General features: G+C 40.3%; 2 protein-coding genes across 2 annotated transcripts in view; one reads left to right on the top strand and one right to left on the bottom strand.

The window, feature by feature from the left end:
- Positions 1 to 601: 601 nt before the first annotated feature.
- TGFB3 (transforming growth factor beta 3) lies at positions 602 to 22,130 on the top strand. The gene is made up of 7 exons (XM_070940995.1): positions 602 to 1,076; positions 7,613 to 7,776; positions 12,516 to 12,645; positions 14,159 to 14,266; positions 15,115 to 15,286; positions 17,668 to 17,821; positions 20,939 to 22,130. The coding sequence occupies exons 1-7, from the start codon at positions 731 to 733 to the stop codon at positions 21,095 to 21,097; spliced, it is 1,233 nt and encodes a 410-aa protein (XP_070797096.1). The 5' UTR covers positions 602 to 730; the 3' UTR covers positions 21,098 to 22,130.
- Positions 15,106 to 23,392, bottom strand: part of TTLL5 (tubulin tyrosine ligase like 5) — a 141,430-nt gene continuing 133,143 nt past the window's right edge. The window contains exons 33-34 of the mRNA XM_070940991.1: positions 15,710 to 15,845; positions 15,106 to 15,234 (exon numbers count right to left, since the gene is read on the bottom strand). Coding sequence (XP_070797092.1) covers positions 15,231 to 15,234; positions 15,710 to 15,845 — 140 coding nt within the window. The 3' untranslated portion in view covers positions 15,106 to 15,230. The remainder of the gene's footprint in view (positions 15,235 to 15,709; positions 15,846 to 23,392) is intronic.

Here is a 23,392-nt window from a genome sequence, read left to right as displayed (position 1 = left end):
GAGAAACAGAAGCAGGCAGTGCGCCTGGCGAGAAAAGGCAGAGGAGGCGACGGCAAAAGGGGGCCGAGGGGAGCTCGGCGGCGGTCGAGAGCGGAACGGCTGAGTCTCGGCGGAAGAAAAGAGACGGCTTCTACCAGAAACTGGGCAGCCGGGCGACGGCGGACGAGCTCCGAAAGCCGGTCAGGAGGCACCGCTAGCAGCTTTGTCCGCCCGCGCCAAGCTCAGGAGCTCTTGAGAAGAACAGCCAAGGCCATTCAGGCGCGTCTCTTGAGGGGACTCGGTCTCGGCGCAGTTCCCACCGGTATGGCGAGCGACGAAGCAGCATGAATGGGCAGCCACAAGTGCGCTCTCGGCCCCTGACACGTGCGCTCCCCGTGGAGTCTCCCCGCCGCCTGCCTCCTCCGAAGCTGCCCAGCGCCTCAGCTGGATTGGGAGCCCGGGCGAGACGGTGAAGCCGGCAGCTCGGCCCGATTTGCCCCCCTGCGCGGACGCCCTCGCCCTCATGGAGAGGAACCCCGGCGGGGCGGAGCGCCGATCCGCTTCCTCCTCTGCCTCGACGGCGGCCGTCGGTTCTTCCTAGGCTCGGAGTCCAACCCGCTCCCGAGGCCGGCGGGGAGATCCTTCATGCCCCTTCTCGCCAAGTGCCAAACGGCAGGATCTGCTTGGTCGCCCGCAGCTTTCCTGCGGAGTTTCCCCGCCGCTCTTTCCCCACCTTGCGCCACGCCTGAAGATGCACTTGCGCGGGACTTTGCTGCTCCTCTCGCTCCTGAGCTTGGCCACGGTCAGCCTGTCGCTCTCCTCCTGCACGACGCTGGACCTGGAGCACATCAAGAAGAAGAGGATAGAGGCCATCCGGGGCCAAATCCTGAGCAAGTTGCGCCTAACCAGCCCTCCAGAGAGTGTGGGGCGAAGCCACGTGCCCTATCAAGTCCTGGCTCTATATAACAGCACCCGGGAACTACTAGAGGAGATGGAAGAGGAGAAGGAGGACAGCTGCTCTCAGGACAACTCGGAGTCCGAATACTACGCCAAAGAGATCCACAAGTTTGACATGATCCAGGCCTTTCCCGAGCACAGTAAGTCCTTGTTCCTTCTGGGTTCCCGGAGAGCAATTTAAAAAGTGGGAAGAGGTGGGAGATGTTGCCTGCTGATCCTTTATTCGAGAGGGGGGGGGGGCAGAAACACAGCATCCCGTCTTGGGAATGGGAAGAGGAAGGCAAACTCACCAAGCAGTTAAAAGATAGGAGTGTGGAAAAGACTTCTGACAACAGCTGAGTTCTTGTTGTCTTTAGAATTATTGAATCCTCATGTAAGCTTAGATCTGAATCCAAGGCACAGCGGTCTGGGTTCTCTGCAATTGCTTAGCTGTTTGTAAATTCCTGGTTGCAAAAATAAAGAGCATTTCTCTGCCAGGTCCCTTGAGAGATCTATCCTGATAAATAGATTTTCCCCTCCCCTTTTAGGATGCAGAATCTTGTCTGGTCCAGAAGTTGGCAACTACTGTTCATTGCGGCATTGTGTATCAGTGATTGGTGAGTGCCTGCCAAGACACTGATATTTATGCAAATGGATGAGGGTATACTTGTATGCATGCACCACCAGAGCTGATTGCCTGGACATATATTAGATGCACAAGTGATTTTGCAAATATTTTGCAAAAATGTCTGTGTGAGAGTATCCATGTCTGTGTATATAAGCAAATACAAAAGACATGTGTAGATGTGTTTCCAACATAACCAGAAATCTTTTAAGTATATGTGTTGGATGTGGAGAGAACATTTTGAATATGAGAATAAAGTGTATCTGACTTTAGAAGTGGCATACAAATTTAACTAACAGATGAAAGTTGTGGGCCAAACAGATTTGTACAATGATTTGTTAATACCTATCTTTACCGAGCATATTTCAGGTTTGGGTCTGGTAGTGTGCTCAGATGGATTTTCTAATAATGGAAGAGTCTGAGAAAGAGGCTGTGAGTCTCTGGCCATAAGTACTTTTTCCTTGACTGCCATTAGGTGTCCTCATGGGCTCTTGAATTAACAGCAGAGCTGAGTGGGAGGTGAGACGGAAGACGTGTCCAAGTATCCTTGAGGGAGGGGTAGAAAAAGCAACAAGAGAAGTGAATGGCAAGAATACATTCAAAGCTGTTGATGATGACTGCAGAGGCCTGGAGATAGAGTGAGTGATGAGGGTGACAGCTTAAGCAATTCAGGCTGCAATCTCTGCACCCTTTTTTGAAAGTAAGTTTTTACTAAGGAAAGTAGGGCTGGCCTCTGAGCAAACACTGATAGCCTCTTGGAAGCCTGCAGCTAGCCTCTCTGAACCCAACAGCTACAAACATCATGTTTTTTATTTATTTTTATTTATTTTATTATTCGAATTTCTATACCGCCCTTCTCCTTTCGGACTCAGGGCGGTGAACAGCCAAAATAAAACATTTATACATAAAGAACAATTAAAAATAGATTTAAAATAATTAAATTTGGCCCATAGTTTAAAATTTATCAATTTAAAATCCATATCAAAATTTAAAACCAACCATAAAATCATAAAATCAAGAGACACCGGCTAACTGAAAGAGATGAGTTTTTAGGGCCCGACGAAAAGTCCTTTAATGTTGTGTAGCTCCTTTTCCCATGGGTAGAAAAGTTTTAGCATTGGTAATAAGCAAGCTCAGCTAGCTTTTGGTGCCTTGGAATAACATCATCCCCAGATCCAGCCAGTGTGAGAAGAACCAAGGATATCTACAAAGCTCAAGTAGGAAGTGGGAGGGGGGGGAGAGAGAGAGCAACAAAGAACATGAGTGGGTGGGAGCTATGTACTTCAGGACAGAGAGAGCAAAAAGTGTTCTGATGCTTTGAAGCCAAAATTATTTTTGAAGGACAGAGTAGATATATTAATATGTTCCATATGTGACTAGCAGTCACTGAAGATACTGGGGAAGCTTTCTCCTACAGAGAATACATAATGTATATTCAACCACAACTGGCGTGATAGATTTGGTTTCTGCTTTGCATGTAATAAAGTAAATCCTTCAATGATCAGCAATCAGTATGACTATTGAACCTGCACTCAGGAGCAGAGTTGGAATTATAAAGAAAATATTTGGCAAATTTCGTCACTAAGCCACTTAAACCTTTCACCAGTTCTGCAAAACTGTAAAAATCTTCTTATGCCCCCTGCTCCTTATTGTGATGGTATATCTTGATTGTCATAATAGTTTTGTGGCCAGGTATTGTTGGAAACCAAAAAAGTGCTGCTGCCTTTCCATGCAGAGCCTTGGCTTTCTTTGCACTGGGTGCAATCTCAGATCTGACAGCATAGTCCTTACCTTGGCAACAAGGATCTAAGTTAGAAACTCAGCCTACGTATTATTTACATCATCACATTATTTCTCCTCCAAGAAATTCATTAAGTTGAAAAATGCGGACATGAATAAGAGTCAGAATAATAGAGGTGGCACAGTAGCTTCTTCATAATGCTGAGGGCATTATGAAAATGATACAGAACAGAACAGATATTAAGCAAATCAGAGGAAAAGAGGATTCTGAGAGGTCTTCACAAAGGTAAAAAAGAACTTTTGTACATCTTTGTACATCTGTGCTTTCTCTTGCTATGAAATAGTAGAAATATGGAGCCACAGAAGATGAAAAACAATAAATGCCCTGAAGCTAAATTAAATTTAAAATAATATTTCTGAGTTTCAGCGTTTCTCTGTGGTAGTGTAATAACAAAAGAGGAGTTTATAATAAAGTATTGCGGTACCTAGAATGTGGCATACAATTATGCTTGCTCATTTTTCCTCAGTGAGAGAAGTTTCAGAGGTTCATCGCTTAACGGTACCGATATGAATTCATGTTAGGAAAATCATAAAAGGATTATGGAATTATTCAGTATTTGAGTTTAGTTACAAATATAATCATTTAATTGCAATGTTTCACATTCTGTTCTGAAAAAGAAGTAACCAGTAGAACAAGATGCTTCTATAACTTACTCTGTTCAGCCAACTTACTGATTTTCCTGCAGTGAAAGCCACTGCGGTCTCAAAAGTTGCTTCTATTGTTCCTGTGCCGACTTAGATTACATCAGCCTTAGCTGAAAGAAGGCCCCGCTGCCCTGTTTGGAAGGTATGGGGAGGATCCAATTATTGAAAGTAATCAGTCAACAAACTCTTTAACAGAAGATATTGCTTGAACCTTGCCACCACCTTTTAAATTTTGCTCCATTCACATCTCCTTATGCAGTCCTATTTTGAGGCCCATTTCCCTGAACAAATACCACTTGAAGAATAAAAAAAAAATACCTTCTGCATCCTTAGCCAATATGGTTATATTAAATGGGATCATAGCAATTTTAGTTCAATAAAGTTGGCACTTTATAGTTACTTGTTCAATTCTTTTCCTGATCCATATAGACACTATCTGACCAAATTGTGCAGCAGCCTAAGAATGTTGTTATTCAGGAGATAAATTAAAACACAAGGAAGAGTTGCTTAAAATGTTATTTGAGAAATAACAAGAAATATATGTTCTGTTTCTGTTCCTTGCTACAAATTGGCAAGGAATTTGGTGGAAACTTGCAATGCTCTACATAAGAGACAGCAAAACAATTAATGGATATAACATATACCTTTCACAAGTTTTCAAATATCGCAACTGGAAAAAAGTAATCCATGAATGACCTTTGGGATTCCTATGTCTACCAAGCTGCAATAAATGATGAGATGACGATGCAGATGTCTCCGTACATTTGCATCGTACTTTGACTAAACTGTTCCATAAAAATATATGATCCGTGCCAATAGCAACAATGGTCTGAAGCAATCTTAAGGTACAGAGAAAGGGAAAGCAGTCAACATTTAGCTTTAGTTAGAGAACAGTGATGAGCTACATTTGGTTGATAGAAAGAGGGAATTGTGGATTTACTTAGACAACCAAAGTAGCGAGTGTCTACAGCCCAGTTGCATGATATTGGATGCTGCTAAGGGAACATCAGGAACAACCCAACAATCTATCCTCTACTTAACAGGGGATTTGTGATTTCCCATATCAACTCTGGCAGTTGTGTTATGAATAACTATTTTGTGAAAGTGATTACAAAATACTCCTAAAATCTCAACTATGGCCCAACTTCCCAAAAATTCTCTATTTTACAGTAGGGGAAATGATATTTAATTTGAAGTATGTCCTGGAAAGGCATTTAGCCAAAGATCTGTGTGAGTTTATTCAGGATGCAAAGTCAATGTACTTGGGCAGGAAGAGAAACATCAGGCCAAGATAAAAGCAGTAAGAGCAGAGGTTGGCTGACATCAACCCCAGACTCAACCAGGTAGGTTGAGAAGCTTACAGTGAGAAGTTGAACTGTGGACACTCTGGGAGGAAATGTTGTTTTGACTTGTCTCCTGGGACCAAACAATTTGCATTCCAAGGGATGCCATTGAAGTTAGGTCATGATGAAGAAAGTAAGAGTGCAATTTAACTTAACCCTGCTGAAAGCAGAGGCCTGCCTTGCTGAAATCTGTGCCATTTCTCTCCCTTGCCTGGATGATGGATTTGGTCCCATGTCTTCAAAAGTGGCCAGTATTCAACTTTTCCTTGGCTTTGTCTCTCTGCCAGGTGGTGATTCAGAACAAACATAGAGCCAAACCCGCTCTCCTCCCCCAGTCCCCGCCACCCGAGGAAGTGGGGCGAGTCTTATTCCATTGAGGTTTCAGTGCTGATACAGACAATTCCGAACGGCACACACAGGAAATAGTCCTGGCTCCAAACTGTTCACCAGATAGCTGAAAGTATTTGTCTTGTTCCAGGACTTTAGCCCTGAAGAGGAAGCAAGATAGCAGAAGAAGGAGAGCTTTCGCTCCAATAGAAAAGCAGACAGTCCCACATCCTGGTTCCAAATGATGACAGGCGAAGTAGATCTTTGCACGTGTACACCCTGCCTCCCCAACGTTTCATCTCTAGGACAGGAGGGTATATGGCCAAAAAATAAAAAATAAAATCCAGTGGCTCCTGTCCACATGACGCCATGTGGCAGGCTTCCCAGAGCACTACATCTTTGTTCCTTGTCAAAAGCAGCGGAGAGCACTGTGTTTTGGGGCTTGGGGGAGTAGTCTGTGCGTGTGGGCAAGGAGTTGAGGAATTAAAGACCTCTAGCCCTCTCCTGGTGGTCTGCTTTTTGGGCTAAAGGTGTGAAGTCAACTTCTGTGGAAAAAATACTAAAGCCTCTATAGAGGAGAAAAAGGGAGAAAAGGAAGCACAAGCAACTAGGATATGTAAGGAAGCACTTGGGGCTGATTAACGTAACCCTATTTCAATCTAAGCTTGATCTATGAATTGATATTCAATCCATTCCAGTGGATTTATTTCTACCGGGAGTTGATTTTCTTGGACTTTTCAGTAGCTTTTGGTAACATAGATCAAGAGGGGACAGCCTTGAGCCCCCCGAGTCCCCTCTGATCGTATCACTAAATTTGAATTTCCTGCCATTTTTGAGGTGAGGGACATACAAGAATTGCAATAGAAACCAAAATATGTGCGATGTAGGGTTTTTAAAAATGTGTTAATACATCTATTCTGTGACTAGTCGTGGAAAAAGAGGGAAAATCACAATGCCAAATATGTCATCTGTTGTCTAAGGCAGTGGTGAAATCCAATTTTTTTTACTACCGTTTCTGTGGGCGTGGCTTGGTGGGCATGGCTTGGTGGGTGTGGCAGGGGAAGGATACTGCAAAATCCCCATTCCCTCCCCACTCCTGGGGGAAGGATATTGCAAAATCTCCATTCCCACCCCACTCTGGGACCAGCCAGAGGTGGTATTTGCCAATTGTCCAAACTACTCAAAATTCCCACTGCTCAAAATTCTCCGAACTGCTCAAAATTTCTGCTACCAGTTCTCCAGAACCTGTCAGAACCTGCTGGATTTCACCCCTGGTCCAAGGGCTTCCTCAAGATTGCACCAACAAAATTTGGTGGCAAACCAACTGAATAAGGGGCTTTTGATTTGGGGTTTGTTTGTTTGTTTGTTTGTTTGTTTATGAAGAAATAAGAAAAATTGACATGTGAATCTTTAAAACGATTGAACACAGCTGTTTTACTTGTAAAAACAATTACCAAATTATTAATTTCCTAGTTGGTTTAGGTGAGAATCTGTTTGAAAACAATGTGTTTTTAAAATAATTTGTTGGCTTTTGATGGGCCAGTTTTAGCTGGTTATCTTTTATAGTGACTTTAAACACTTGTTCTTTATTTAGTTTAAGATTGTTCTTTATCCTGAATATATGGGACCAAGTTATTAATATGCTTAAAGGATGAATCATTAAAAGGTGGCTATTTGAAGGTAACCAACTTATTGATTCGTACTAGGCCACTGTTTCTTTTGCTCTTAAATGTTTTAATTTGTCTAAGGAACAGCATCTGGGTAGAAAGTACTTCCAAGGAGGAAAGTAATATGTTAACTCTGCCTTGATTTTTCTACCTAAAGAGTCATGTCAAACTGTGAGATGGGCAGTATATAAATTTAATAAATAAATAAATAAATGAAATGCTTTCAGTCCTGGTTGGCTTATGATCTCCCTCCTCAATGCCATCCCAGTTCATTTGTCATTTTCTTTTAGATGAGCTGCCGCTATGCCCCAAAGGAGTAACGTCCAACATGTTCCGCTTCAATGTGTCTTCAGCAGAGACAAACATCACCAACCTCTTCCGGGCAGAGTTTCGGGTCCTTCGCTTGCCAAACCTCAGCTCCAAACGTTCTGAGCAGCGTATTGAACTCTTTCAGGTAATCCCGCTTCCTAGCAGGGCCTCCAGGGCAGGGGTGAAATCTACTTACCTTCCCAACCGGTTTGGAAGTGCACGTGCTGCGCGTCACGTAAAAAACAGGTTACTTCCTGGTTAAAACCAGGAAGTTATGACGACCGGGTGGGTGGGCGGATCATCGCGCCACCATCGCTACCAGTTCTCCAAACCATTGGCCACCATCGCTAATGGTTTGGCCGAACCGGGAGCATTTCACCCCTGCTCCAGGGTTCTTCAAGGGACAATCTGCTATTTCTAGTGTATATTTTTGCTTTCTTTTTAATCCCCCATGCCCTGGTCCATGACTTCTAACCTTTCCTCTCTGGTATCTGAGTTTTTTCCCTCTTCAGAAGGCAGGGATGTGATGAATAATTATGAAATTATTTCATCATTTTATAGACAAGGCATGTTATGTGTTTGGGTCCCTATGCCAAATAAATCAATAACTTATTACCCAGCAGTGCAAACCTAGAGAGTGACTTCTCTTGTCCTTTGTTGCTAAAAGGCACATCTTCACATCCTCCTACGTTCATCTTGAGAATGCCTGGCTAATCATATTGAAAGATCATACACACATAATGCAGCTATCTCAACCCTAATCCATAGGCCAAACTAAGATGAGCCGAACTGAAATTGAATGTGGGGTTTCCACCTTCCCCTGGAAACCAGGCTATTTGCAGTGTGCTTAGTACTTTGGCTCATACTAAGTTAATGATGCAAAGCAAAGGGATCATTCCAGCAACTATTGGCCATTTTGGGCTGGTATGGGCATGACCCCTCCCTCCCCTCTGTTCTTCACTGTACAATGTGTCAGCCGGCTGCCATGGCTGCCAATATATTGCACAGGGATTCCTCACTGTTCAGCAAGCCAGCACAGCTGTTGACTGCTTCTGCCAGGAGAAGATGGGAATGTTTCAAATCCTAGCACCCCCTACCTCCACCTGCTGGTAGCAGCCCCCATTATCACCACATGCAACCGTCTAGCGTGGATGCCAATGCACCATGTGAGGGAATCTCAGGGATAGCCCTGAGATATGCTGATGGATAACTGGCTGATGTGAACGAGTTCTCCCCTTCCAGGCAATGCCCCCTTGCAGTTTTTATTGTGTATCTGGAAAGCAAGAATATTATTGGATGGGGAGATACATGGGTTTTTTGGTAAATCAGGAGAGGAGAGCACTGAAAATTTCCCTTCCCCCAAGATCAGGTTCTAAACAAAGCTAAACCTATCACTCTACTTGTCTGCCACAACTTCCCTCCCCCAGTTCACATCAAGAACAGCAACCAATGCAAACTAACCAATCCTAACCTTCACAGCAAAGACTATGGTGCCTTTAATAGACACTTTGTAGGCACTAATAGCACAGTGTGCTTTCCTTGAATATTCCAAGGGCTTAACATACATATAGCTCATTAATAGTTTAGAATAAGATTACAGAAAATGTGGGAGCAGAGGGGATAAATATGAGGAACCCTAGAATGAAAAAAAAAACCTATAAAGCATAATTATAGGCTCAAGGAAGGTTTAACATAAACCTAAGTGCTGGTAACCTAAAATAATTTTCTTTACTTTTTATTGTAATGTTATAAATCTTGATGTTGTATAATCTTGTATAATTTCAATGTAGATTTTAGTGCAGTAATGTTGATATCATATGATTAAAAATTATTAACATTCTATTATTTTAAAAGTTCAAAGTAGTAAAAAACATAAAATAAAATGATTTTATCAATATCATTTAGTATGTCAGAGTTACAAAGTTGAGTATTGTATAAGATTTAAAAAAAGAATCACTGCAATTCACATCAAAGTATGAGTTATAGGACAGCTTCAGTTTTAATTATGATGCCAGAGGGGCAAAAACGGGACCCGTGGAGGGTTTGGGAGTCCAAAAATAGGCCCGTTTTTAGCCCGCAGAGTGCTTCTGGATGCTGGGGAGGGCAAAAATGGGACATGCAGAGGGTTTGGTAGGCCAAAAACAGGCCCATATTTGCTCTATAAGACACAGTCATTTCCATCCACTTTTTGGGGTGTGAGGAAAGTGTGTCTTATAGTCTGAAAAATACGGTACTTAAAATTAAGTTCTCCATTATATTGTTAGTTTATGTATGCGTACATAGTATGTACATTTCTCTTCAGATTATGACCACTCATCCAGTGGCTGTTCAAACTTGCAACAGTACTGAAGGAGAAGGATTTTTAATGGATCCTTGGAGTTCTGTCCATTGCAGTGAGTTGCAGTTATGTGATCTCAATTTCTGACGTTCTCTGCTGACTCCCCATAAGCACTCAGTGGGAAAGCTGGCAGAAAGTTGGAAGATACGTTTAAGTGAGATCCTTGCTTCTTGGTCCTTGCTTAACACAGCAACTGATACTTATATATTAATAAAAGGAGATAAAAATAGATAAAGCAAATTGATCAAAAAATTAAAACACTTAAAAAGTAAAAAGTAGAAAAACAATTGGATGAAGAAGCTTCTTGGGATGAGAAGCAAACATTTTCAAGGAAAAACCCAAGAAAGTCCAGTTGACTTTTAAAAAACACCTTTGGGACAATTAGTTTAGGTATTAAAATATTTATTAAACAGCATTTTAAAAAGTGCCTAGAAATTGTTTATCTGGAGTATTTGCTCTTGCTGTTGTAACTTTAGACTAAACAAGGTGATAGCAGTGAATCTTCTATGGGGAGAGGCCCATAGGCAGATCACCCTATGAATAAGAAACACATAGAGCAGTGTGGGATAAAAAAAAACAGACTGTCAGGGGTGGTTATTGGGTGAAGAAGCCATCTTTCATTGCATTGTCAAATACCACTCCATCTTTCCCTTGCAAACTGAAGACAGACTCTGTGTCAGTTTGTTGAGCCACCTGCTTCTCAGGAACATAGTGGGCAGGGGACAGACAGGGTATGCAGCAACAAGAGGGCAGTGGGGAGCATTCGAGCCATGACCTTGTCTATGTCTTGATCAAGTTAACTGATTGTTCTCTAGTTGGATAACTCCCCTGGCCTGGTTTTTTTAGTGATTATAATCCGGCAACAAAAACAAATACTTAGCATAAGGGCACTCAGAAAGCTCTCCATTTAAATCAAAGAAATCCATTTGATTCAGTATAGCATAATGCAATCCTTATGCCTATTTGAATGATTACATGCCCTCAAGTTATTGTTGACTGTTAGCGAACACATAATAGATTTTATCCATGATGATCTGTCCCTAACCTGGTCCTTTGAGTCTTCCAATGATGCACTCATTGCCACTGTAACCGAGTCCACCATTTTGCTGCTGGTCATCTTCTTCTCTTTCCTTCCACCTTTCCCAGAATTACAGCTACAGTTCTAGCTTCCAGAAAGCTAGATCTTTATATAATGTGCCCAAAGTCGGATAAATTAGTCATTTATCCTTGAGTGAGAACTTTGGGCTGATTTATTTGATTATCTCTTTGTTTGCTTTCTTGGCTATCCATGGCATTCTCAGTGCTTTCTACCACTACAGTCCAATAGCATCAATATTCTTTTTATCCTGTTTTTTTCAAAGTCCAACTTCCTCTTCCACAGTGTTACAGACAATACCATGGGTTGCATAATTATGCTTTTTGTATGTTCAGAGATATAATGGCACTTGAATATCTTTTCAAAACTCTTCTTGGCTGCTCTACCAAATACTAGCCTGCAGTGTATTTGATTGCTTGTTTGATCTTAAAATATAGAAGCTATCCACTAGTTGAATTTCTTCATTGTAAAATATGCCTATTTACCTGGGAGAAAGACCTACTGAATAAAGATTCCCCCCCTTACAAAGATTCCCTCTTATGACTCCCTCTTAAATGTCATCCAGGAAAATCTATTGTTTTCCCAAGTCTGGGGACAAGATGATCATGGAGCCCAGTTTTGATTGATTTTTAGTTGAACATCTCCTAGAGTCATTTAGGATTTGGGCAGCCTTCCAAACAGCCAAATAAATATAAGCTAATAGACATACTCCTAAGTAGAAGTGAAAGTTCATACTGTTAGTCACTTACATTATATCCAATATTGTAATCCAGATTTGAGAAGTAGAAAATATCAAATGGGAGTGTTGTATCAGAACACTCCCATTTCCCATATCGGCTTATTCACAGCACCCTTATTGAATGGAAGATGTGTATTTGAAAGCTAGATGCCCTACTAATAATTTAGGTATTAATCCTTAAGTATTAATCCTTTGAACTATAGCTTTTGTCCATATTCCCTTTCAGTTCATGGCCAATGCTTACACAGAGCTGCTTCCAGGAAGATATAAAGCAGTTTAGGTATCTAGGCTAGTATTGTTTCAAAAATTCATAGTAATGGTATGAGAAGCTAAGCCCTTCATGTGGAGGCATAAGCATCTCTCACAGTCAGGAGAATCAGGACATGGTTCTGACAAGTAGTTTTCTAGTGAAATCATGGGACAAATTGTTGTGCAACCCAGCTTCAGTCTGTACCTTCATCCCCTTGTATTTTATCATCCTCTATGTCAGTTTTTATGTGCATGCTTTCCTGTCATATTCTATTCTTCCTTTGGTAGACATGGCTAGAATTTGCTCAGATGAATCACATTAGACATTTTACATATTACAGAAAACCAGAGAGAAAAACATAACTCAAGCATTCTTACCCAGAAGAGTTGGTCTTATCAAAGGAAACTCAGGAACTGTCCTTTGTGACCTAAACAATGCCTTGTGTCATCTGCTTCTTGTAGATCCTGAAACCTGATGAGCATATTGCAAAGCAGCGGTACCTAAGTGGCCGAAATGTACTGACACGGGGCTCTCCTGAATGGCTATCTTTCGATGTCACAGAGACTGTCCGTGAATGGCTTTTTCATAGAGGTGAGTGGCACATGAAGTAAGTTAGATTCCTCTCTGTTAGCAAGTTGCATGTGTCTTCTTAGACATATAGGAAACCAGCCTTTTCCCACTTAATAGGCTCCATAGATATTGGACTGCAATTTTTATTATGGCCAATAAGAGTTAAATCCAATATATTGGGAAATTCCAGATTGGCGAAGTCTGGTGTGAATTGATTCTAGTATTGTTTTTATATAAAGTTTTCTCTCATATAATTAGTAATGAGAAGCAAATCATAGCATGATTTACAAGTTAGTTTGTTAGTTGCTGAGGTTCACAGGAACATTAGCATCTGGGCAGCAGCCAAAATTGAGTTATAGGAAAATGATTTTAGCAGAATAGTCATCATGTGCCTGGATTGTTGGTATGACCAAATTCAGGAGATCTTTTCCCCTAACCTGTGGTGGTGGTAACCCTGAGAGCTACAAATTGACACGAGTCCTACCCTGGAGTCTTATAGCTTAATGCAGCACAGCAGTTGCTACAGAGATTAGCACTCAGTAGAGAATAATAGAACAAAACACAGGCTGTGAGATTCAGCAGCTGCAGCTAGCTCGGAAAACTGGACAGGTGCTAAAATTCAGGCTTGAACCCCAGACTATGCTTTTGGCCACAGACAGCAGTCTCTGCCTATGAGGGATATGCTTGTTACTCTCATGTTTCCTATCTCCAATAATTCTGCCAAGAATGTTCAGATTCTATGACAGTTACATGCAAAGCAGTGTCCAAATATTATATGTAAACTTGGAATATTCATTTCCCATATAAATCCTAATTGTAGTACAGAAGGTTTTTTCTTGCTGGATTTTGGGTTTAGTGGTTTAGATTTCCAATAGGAAAGTTACTTGGTTGTTTCATTTATAGAATGTGGTTGGGAAAAAGTATTGTATAAAAATACAACAGCCAGCCCTCTTTCTATAAAAGACAGATATACTGATTTCTGTGGTACTGCTCCATCCAAATAATTAAGGTTTTGAAATCTTGAAATTGGGTGTCATGGATCTCTAGACTTTTTATCCACATTATTCAGGCAAATTCTCTTTTTTAACCAACAGCCCTATCTATAATAAAATAATGAGGACTTGCTAATTTCTTTGAGGAACTCAAAAGTATCTTAAGGTTCAAACTATTATGGCAAAACCCATTAAGATCCCTGTCAAAAGTTGATAGGTCAGTCCAGCCTGCTCCCAAATATTGTCATAGTACATTATAAATAACTTGTTTTTGTTGAAGGTTGAGATAATTTCAGATTAGCAATCCAGACAGGACAGAAAACTCAATATGAAGCTACTACTGGACAGAATCTGGTATGGTTTGCACATATAGTTCAGTTTCTCCTTCCAGTTATTTTAATCTTGAGAAAACATCCATTCAGGATCTCCACTCTTAACAGATTTAATTAATAGAAGAAAAGAAATGAAAATTGCTGAATCGTTATTTTCTTTCATGAATATTGGTTGGTAAGGGTTTTTTTTAATTCTTCATTTTCTTACAGAATCTAATCTAGGCCTGGAGATTAGTGTCCATTGCCCATGTAACACCTTTCAATCCAATGGCGACATTCTGGAGAATCTGCATGAGGTGCTGGAGATCAAATTCAAAGGTAACAGAAATGAAACTGGAGGGGAAAGTAGAATAACTCACCTAAATTTGAGTATTGTTATTGCATTCATGGCCTAATCGTATTCCATTACATAGCAGTGTGTGTGTTTCTCTATGAGCAATTGTCAGATATTTGTTTGTTTATTTACGTTAGAGATAGATAATGAGCGTGGGCACTTGTATACTTACAGGTTACCTTAACAGCAATCCTTTTTTCAAGGAGCTCTAAGCCGTGTGCTTAGAACAGGCATCTCATAGTAGAATTCTCAATGTTTTCACACAACTTTGGGGAAACCTATAATGGTTAAACTGGCATAAAACTGCTAAGTGTTATAGACATTATCTGTGTTACTGAGTTATAAATACAACTTTGTAAATCAGTGCACATCCACTTTCAAAAACTCAACCTCTGCTGTGCTGCTGCAATGTTTGGGCATAGAGATTAGGAATGGTTTGTAATATCATAGGAAGCCAGCAACTTTTGAAATCTCAGTATTAGCAAGTGCCTGGCTTTGGGTCTTCCACTGTGGGCAATAGTATTCAGGAATTTTGTATCGCCGATTTTTTTTTTCAGTTGTTCGGTTCCAGTTATCAGATATCATCCATTATTAAGTAATTTATCTCTTTTGGCCTGTTCAGGAACTGATTGCAATATCAAGAGATAGATTAAAATGATCTCCATCACCAGTCTGCAAATTATAAAACAAATGACCTTCAGGATTTTCTCTCAGTTTTATTTATTCGAGTAAAACCACCATCCTTACAAAAGATAGATTTATGGATTCCAAGATTTCCTAATGCAGTTCTAAAGCAACTCTTTGATGTCTCCTTTTCCCCCATGCTTCTCAGGAATAGACGGTGAAGAGAGCCATGGCCGTGGGGATTTGGGGAGCCTGAAGAAACAAAAAGACCTGCAAAACCCCCACCTGATTCTGATGATGCTGCCTCCACATCGTCTTGGAAGTTCAGCTGTGAGAAGCCAGAGAAAGAAACGAGCATTGGACACCAATTTTTGCTTTCGGTAAGCTAAGATTCCTGAACCTACCTTCCTCTGGAAATTAACCATCTTTCCAGCAAAAAATGATCTTGAAAGCAACATTGGGATGACTTTAGATAATTATGAAATTTAAAGTTAAGTGCAACTGATTAACCCCACTGGTTAAAGTACTGTCTCTCAGAACTATAATTCCTTCCCAGATCTAAATCTTGGCAATTTATTAGTCCTCACTTTAAATGTGAAATTAGTATCCAAAATCTATTCTCTGGCTGAGAGAAGAAAAATTCCACTTTGTGTAGGAAGAGCCAAGTCATCCTTTTAGAAAAAGAAAAGGCAAATTCTTTCTTTTGCATGTTTGTTTGTTTGATTCACTGCAGTGGAAAAACAAAACAATTAAAAATAATATTTGGGAAAAAAACCCACACTGCCGTTAGGGTCCAGTCTCACCTTATCCCAATGCCCGGAGGAAAAGTCATCTTTTTAGGTTCTTCTGGAAGTTCAAACGGGTGGGGCCTGCCAGATCTCAGGGAGAAGGTATTCCACCGGGTGGGGTCCTCTATTGAGAAGGCACGCTTCATGGGTCCTGTTAGATGATAACATTTGAGTGAAGGGACCTGGAAAATGCCCACCTTATACAGTCTGGTGCAGCAGGTAGATATCCTCGGGGAGAGGGGGTCTTGCAGATAACCTGGCCACATGCTATACAGGGCTTTAGAAGGGGACAATCATTTTGAATTGTACCTGGAGAGAAACTGGAAGCTTGAACAGTGGGATCTAAGTGAGTGGTGGTGCCTAAAACTTCAAACACCACTGCATTCTGAACCAATTGCAATATCCAGACAGTTTTCAAGGACAACCCTATGTAGAGTGCTTTGTAATAGTTAAGCTGGGAAGTGACCAGGGCATGAGTGACTACAAGCAAGGTGTAAGGTCAAGGAATGGGACCAAGATTAATTTATATAAAAGCTCCCCAAACCCACCCATGGCTATCACCTTCCTCAAGCAGGAGTTGCAAATCCAGGAGACCATTCCAAATTGCACACCTGCTCTATCTGGGGGAATGCTAGCCCATCGAGAGGTGAAGATGACATCCTTCCAGAACTAAAGGAAGCAAAAACTCCAAGCTACTCCATCTTGCTATAGATATGAGGCAGGTGCCACTAACACTTGGAAAAGTATATACCTTTGTAGCCCAAACTTGATATGCACTGTCTGGATTGCAACCATACTATCATACCAGGTGCAAGAAACCAGAAATCATGGAGACAGTGACAGAAAGGAGAGAAATGTTCCTTTTAAATGATGCATTCCCAGTGATACCAGGAACCAAATAGGTTCAGTAAGGCTCAGAAAAAGCTGAACTTTTTTGTGTGAGTTCTTTCACATAATTGGTGGGCTGCATTTAGCTTGATAGATGCAGGACGGCTTTATTGAAGTCTCGGGATTGTTGTTAGAGCAGGTGTCCAAAGCATGGAGTCAGGGAAACAAAATGAGCTGCATGGATTAAAGGATTATCTATAGACTAAACTCTTGACATCCTCTGCTTCTTCCTAAACTGTGTCTTTTAGAATGTAATATGAAGAAGGATAACACAAGTGGAGCTGAGAAAGTTTTTTCATCCATTGTTCATAATTCCCTTATTCTGCTGAGCAGCATTTTGGGGATCATGTATTTATTTACTTGTTATAGCACCAACTATGAGGGTGTCACAGCGAGTTGACAACAATACTAGCTTGGAAAACCTGCTGTTCTCCTAAGAAGAGTAATATGCTCCTGAAATCTTCTGTCACTTATATAGGGCAGCCCCAAGGTTTGTTTTCTCTACAAAGCCAAACTAATCACTATGACTGCTTTGAAATATTTATAGCAGCTTCCCTGGGTTTTTCCCCCATTAAAAGAAACAGCCCTTTCATTTCAGGCTGATTTTCATCCTCTTCTTCATCTGTATGAAGTTTCATAATTAAAACAACAACAACATGGAGAGGAAGAGGGCTTAGTAGATTTGCTACCGTTTCCTTCTTGCAATTTTGCTCAATTTTTTTAAAAAAAACTTCAAGCCTTAATCAGACACTGTCATAACTTTTTTTTCTGGATTATCTTCTTGTGCATACATGTTATGTTCCAAGATGGTGGTTCAGTCAACATCTTATAACTCAGTATTAATGCAGGTGCCTACATTTATTTAAAGCAAAAGACCAAAAACATCAAAACAAAAAATACAAATACAAAAATAGGCTCTCCTGGCCACATCTGCTGCCTAGTCTTTAAACAGGATCTGAGAATCCATTAGGACCTCCAAATTACATACATGTTTTTTCTGGGGAAATGCTGCTCTTGAATTAATACACAATTGAATTTGAATAAATGATTTGAGTGTATTTAATATCAGCTCCCTTTTGTTATAGGAATCAGGAGGAGAACTGCTGTGTACGTCGTCTCTATATCGATTTTCGTCAAGATCTGGGCTGGAAATGGGTGCATGAGCCAAAGGGGTACTTTGCTAACTTTTGCTCCGGGCCATGCCCTTACCTTCGTAGTGCAGATACCACACACAGCACGGTAATCAGTGTTTTAATATGAGCAAAGAACTTACAAGTTAGGGCATCTTCTCTATCTCTACATTCCCTCTCATGAATAGTTATGTTTTATGAGTTTTTGTCATTTATTGAGGTTGCAGTCTTGCACCTAGTTTCCTAGGTTCTTATTAAACTTAGTGGAGCTTGCGTTAAATATGGGCAGAAAGACAGATAATTTGTAGACAAAGTTCTTGGAGCACATAGAAACCCTCACCTCCTTTAAAAAGTTTTAAAAGTTAAAAGTTTTGTTTTTAAAAGTTAAACAAGAAGCTGATGGCATCCTAAAAAGGAAAACATTGGTGTCTAGCATAATTTTTATTTACAAGAGCAGTTCTGAATACTACATAAATTCTACAGATCAGTTTTCCCCAGCCTTCACATCCTCAGGTTGTGTGGAGAACAACTCCCTGCTCAATCAGCCATGGCTCTGCTGGTTGAAGAATGATGAGAATTAAAGACTAAGGTCAGAAAAATATCTGTTTGAAGAGGACTGCCATCATCATCCACAGAAAATAAAAATGGGGTAGAAAGTGCCTTCCTTGGTAGTCTGCTTAAGTGCCCAGAAAAAAAGCAAAGAAAACTTGAGGCACTTCCCCTCTGCCATACTTTTCATCTTCATTTTTGGGTGAATTGGTGTTTTGGGGCTGCCTACATCTACCGTGGCTGTTTTGTGAATAAACAAGCCTCTTTCCCACGGCAATCATTTTGCAAAACAATCACAACATGGTCTCAAAATTCTGAGCCTGTCTCCACTCCACTCCCCAAATAAACACCCTGGGAAGTTTTATTGCTCACAGAATGATTTCCCCTTTTTAACTATGAATGCTGCTAAACACGGGCAAATATGCGTAGTTAAGGCACACTTCACAATCCCTGGTTGCTGAAAGAGGCAGCCATTCTGCTATGTCTGACTTTTCTTTACAGGAAATAAAAGAGTTTGCTTTGACGGGAATATTTTGGATTTGGAAAATGGCATAGAGCGTATAACATTTCCTCTCTCCAAACACTGTGGCCTCCCTCCCTCTAGTGCCACTTGGTGTCTGGTTTTTACTTTTTTTCCAAAAAAGAGTGTGAAATCCTTGTCACGGCTTTTCCAAAACTGTGTAAAGAAAGACATTATTCAAAATGGAATTAAGATGTAGAATGAAGTATGGGTCAAAGGAAACAGCCTATAAAAACCTGAAATGTTTCATGTGTTTTTAATTAGTTCTACACAAAGGAATGGAGTAAAAATAGCATTTCCTAACTCTCAGATCAGTCTTATTTCGGAGGCATTCATTGCCCACTGAAGTTTAGTTGCAGATACATCTGATGATCCCCCTCCCTCTCCCCAATCCATGGATAGTTTTCAGACAGCTCTGATGTGTGTGATGCCTAGTGTGATGGCAATTGCATTGGAAGAACCTAGACAAGGAACTCCTTAATAAGCTCACACTCATCATTCCCTCTCTATTTTTTTCCAACTGAAAAATAGTTATGCTCCAGCTGAAAAGGAAATCAGGGAGAGATAGTTTGCAGCTATATCACTGGGCACATTTTGTTTAAACCATATCTGGTGATGATTGGCATATGATTACATTATTTTGCTCCTGGGGCTTAACTACAACTCCTAAGGCACAGTATCTGTCTGTCTTTTCCCTCTTTTAAATCAAATTTTAGCGTAGTGTGAAGTGGCTTACTATTCTGCATTCTGCCCAAGAATTTCTGATGAGCAAAAATTAGACCTAGCCCTGAGTTCTATACCTTGTTTGCTTTCTATCCATTTTCTGGGCCATGGGCCAATACAAATATTCTTTTCTATAAAATAAATGTAATAAGGGTTTGCTGAAAAGGATCTTCCCCTCTCTTGCAACAGTTATGGAAGTCAATAGTTAAACCATTGTGGTTGTTAATGCCTGTTGTAAGTATTTATATGGCAAAGTACAGTAATAACTATTAGCTTTGGCTATAGAGGAGAATTTCCATGATGGGAGACAACTATCAGCATGGATAGGAAACACCCAATGAAGCACTGTAGCAGTTGTTCAATCAGAGTGTTGTCTATGCTGCAATTATTGTGAATGTAGAAGAACTGATTGAATATTTCTTAGCAGTGCAGCATTTTAAACAGATCTGTTTACCGTTTGGTTGTGCATAATTTAAAATCTGCATGATAAGAAATCCCTGACTCAGTTTAGAAATTATACTAAATCAGTTTTTTAACCTCATATGCTACAATTGACAACATTCACAGAAAATGATAAATTGAAAAACATAATCCTGTGGCTGGATTCATAAAAACACACTAAGAATCAAACATATTATAGTTTAGTATATTGTGAAAACTCAATGTCAGCTCAGTGTCTCTTACTAAATGGGGTCTAAGGAGGGGGTATACTTCCTCTACTTGGCAGTTCTACGGTAATACGTAGTAAACAGCAGTCTGTCTCAACCTAGAAAATTTGGAGCTTACAAACTATTTTCATAATTATTTTCTGTATACAATATTTTGTTTGAGGAGAGGAATCAATAGTATTAATTTGATGGGCCATGAAGAAGGCTGATGGAAGGAAGGAAGACTTGCTGTATCTGGACATACTACACACCCTGAGCTTGAAAAATAGACAATAGTTTTCTTCAGTTGTCTTCCGATCTTGTCTATAGCAATATGTAGAATGAAGCAAAGCAAGTATCTCACTTGGACTTGTAGAGAACTGAAACAGTTGGGAGGTGAATGTTGATACTTGAGAAGGACTGGATTAAATCCAGTATGATTTCGAAAAGCTGGCCAAAGTAAGTTGATTTTTTTCAGCTGTTTTTCTTGAAACTCTTAGCAAGACTGTAAGCCGGTTACACCCAGTTTACTTATTTATTTTTAAAGAGAAGAATATGCTAAAGAACTATATTTGCTAAGAAAAGAGGTTTGGGTGTTACACAACTTACTTAGCTGCTCCAGATGAAAAATCATTTGATCAGTAAATTGTTCAATATATTGACCCAGTGAGCTGAGGTAGAAGCTGTAAATGTTGGATTTTTGAAATATGCTTCCTGCCCAACATTAATTCTAGCAACTGGCAAGTGCTAGCTAAGATCCTCATATACTTCTTGGTTGTTTTTCCAGGTTCTTGGTTTATACAATACTCTGAATCCTGAAGCATCTGCTTCCCCCTGTTGTGTTCCTCAGGATCTGGATCCCCTGACTATCTTGTATTACGTTGGAAGGACCCCAAAAGTGGAACAGCTGTCTAACATGGTTGTGAAATCTTGCAAATGCAGCTGAAAAGGACCCAGTGCAATTTCCAGCTCAGAAACGGCAACCACTACCCTTGATCCCAGAGTAAAACTCAATCCTAAACCCATTTCTGCCTTCCTGACTTTATCACCTTGTTTCCTTATGAAGTTTTTTTTTTCCATGTATGGATGTTTGAGGAAATGGACACAATGCAAGCTAGATTTTTAATGGATAAAGGCCACCAAATAAGGGATTTTCCCAAGGAAGAAATCATGAGCAGAGTTGGAGCATGCAGAGCATATAGAAAAACTTGACTTTTTTGCCCATCACTAATTGTTTCATCGAGCTCAACCTTTTTTGCAAGAGGAGGATGGCTGGTTTCCTTTTAACTGGACATATTTTATTAGCACCCATACCATAATGGAAGTCATTATTCTGCAGACAGTGAGCACACGAAATTTGTGGTCCAAATATGAATCTTCTTCTCTTCTCTGTTTTCTCTTTCCTCCTGGAACACCTGCTGGAGGGCTTCTGCCACAGTGGTTGGCTATGTCTCTCTATCCCAACCCTGTTCTTTGGTATCTTCAAAGAATCTTGAGGCTGTTGTGGTGGTTGAGATCTTCTTTAAAAAAAATCTGCCCATCTTGTACAAGGACTTAGCCTAGGCCACACCTGCCAAAATTTTATACAAAATGTTAATCTCAATATTGTAAAAAAATAAATATTTTTCTTTTGGATATTAGAATTTTATGTTCAAGAAAGTTGTTTCCGTATGGAAAGGAAGAGATACTTCTACAGCTGTAGAAGAACCCACACAGGTCAATCTATAGCACCTATTGCAGCAAGAAGCCACCCTTGATTAAAACCACATTTTCAGTGACTGAGAGTCATGAAGGAAATAGCAATGCTGAAATGAGATTTGCACAAGCCAATGGGACCAATTTGGTTCAGTTGTTGTTTCACTCTTCATTTGGTGGTGTTGGATTAATGTTTTAATTTTCCTAATTTGTTTTTAAAGATGTGTTAAACCTGTGACTGAACTTGTAATACTTATATTATTTTGAACTAGCCCCACTTTAAAAAAAAAAGAAAAGAAAAAACCACTCCATTGTTATTTGCCATTTATGTTCTCAAGGGACTAACTTGCAGACCTACCAAAATTATTATTAGTTTTTCCAGAAAGTAGATTGACCATTCTAGATAACCTTGAGAGACATGTAGCAGGACGAAGGATTGGTTTCAGTTGTTATGAATAGATGTTAACATAAGTATCACAGTGAAAAGGGTAGCTCTCTGGTCTCCTTAAGGCCCAAACAACTGAAAAGAGCCCACACTTTTAAAATAACAGTTGTTTCAACAATGGAATCAGGCATATTCAAAAAGCATTACTTTTGTCAACCTGACTGCTGACATATTCTCCCTATTGCTTACGTGTCAGTTTCATATAGCAATAGCACTTAAGACTTATATGCCACTTCACAGTGCTTTTACAGCCCTCTCTAAGGGGTTTACAGAGTCAGCATATTGCTCCCAACAATCTGGGTCCTCATTTTACCGACCTTGGAAGGATGGAAGGCTGAGTCAACCTTGAACCTGAGATTCGAATTGCCAAATTGCAGGCAGTCGGCAGTCAGCAGAAGTAGCCTGCAGTACTGTATTCCAACCACTGCACCGCCGCAGCTCTTATTTAGACATTGGGTGGATAATTTTTAAATAATGAACTACAAGCATCTAGACAGGCTGAATGAGCAAACAAGTATAGGGTGGTAAGAGATTTCTTCTCTTTGCCCAATCACTGTGGCTCTGTTCTAACTCCTCTTGTAGCCTGGAAGTAGTCACCTCATGCAGATCAGGACAATAACAAAAGTCTCCTGCTCCCCCCCCATCCCCCATTTTGGGTTCTAATCATATTAGAACACTGCATCTTTACTTTAAAAGTTTTTTTTTGTTTAGATTGCTACTGAAAGAATAGTGTTGGAAGACCTGAAGGGCCTGGTTAGAGACAAAGTGTCCTAGAGAAAATCTATGTGGGATGCTAAGAGTCACATTGATTAGGTGGCACATAATCAATCAATCAATGAAAGCATAACAGATATTCCTCAAGGTGAGGAAGAATACATTTGGCTTCCAAACTACATGGAGGCTCTTAGGCAGGAAAACAGAAAACCACTCTTTTAGCACTTTTTTTTTTTTTTTTTTTTTTTGCTACAAACCAGACAAATGGGCTATTGGGGTTTGCCAGTTCAAAATGTGACATTGAATTGCATATTCCTCTTCTTTATTTCTGTTAAACCCTAGCTAGGCCTCTCTCTAGCACAACCTTATTACTGTTCACTTTCTATC

Source organism: Pituophis catenifer, unplaced genomic scaffold (assembly GCF_029215685.1).
Source record: "Pituophis catenifer annectens isolate HBS135680 unplaced genomic scaffold, rPitCat1.0.hap2 SCAF_1, whole genome shotgun sequence".
NCBI lineage: Eukaryota > Metazoa > Chordata > Lepidosauria > Squamata > Colubridae > Pituophis > Pituophis catenifer.
This window is presented reverse-complemented; position numbering and strand designations above follow the sequence as displayed.

What these genes read in the sequence shown, in the direction of transcription:
- TGFB3 (XM_070940995.1), top strand. Translation starts at nt 731, where the DNA reads ATGCACTTGCGCGGGACTTTGCTGCTCCTCTCGCTCCTGAGCTTGGCC. An exon ending in AGCGTATTGAACTCTTTCAG is followed by an intron (nt 7,777 to 12,515) that starts GTAATCCCGCTT and finishes TGCTTCTTGTAG; the next exon opens with ATCCTGAAACCTGATGAGCA. An exon ending in TGAATGGCTTTTTCATAGAG is followed by an intron (nt 12,646 to 14,158) that starts GTGAGTGGCACA and finishes ATTTTCTTACAG; the next exon opens with AATCTAATCTAGGCCTGGAG.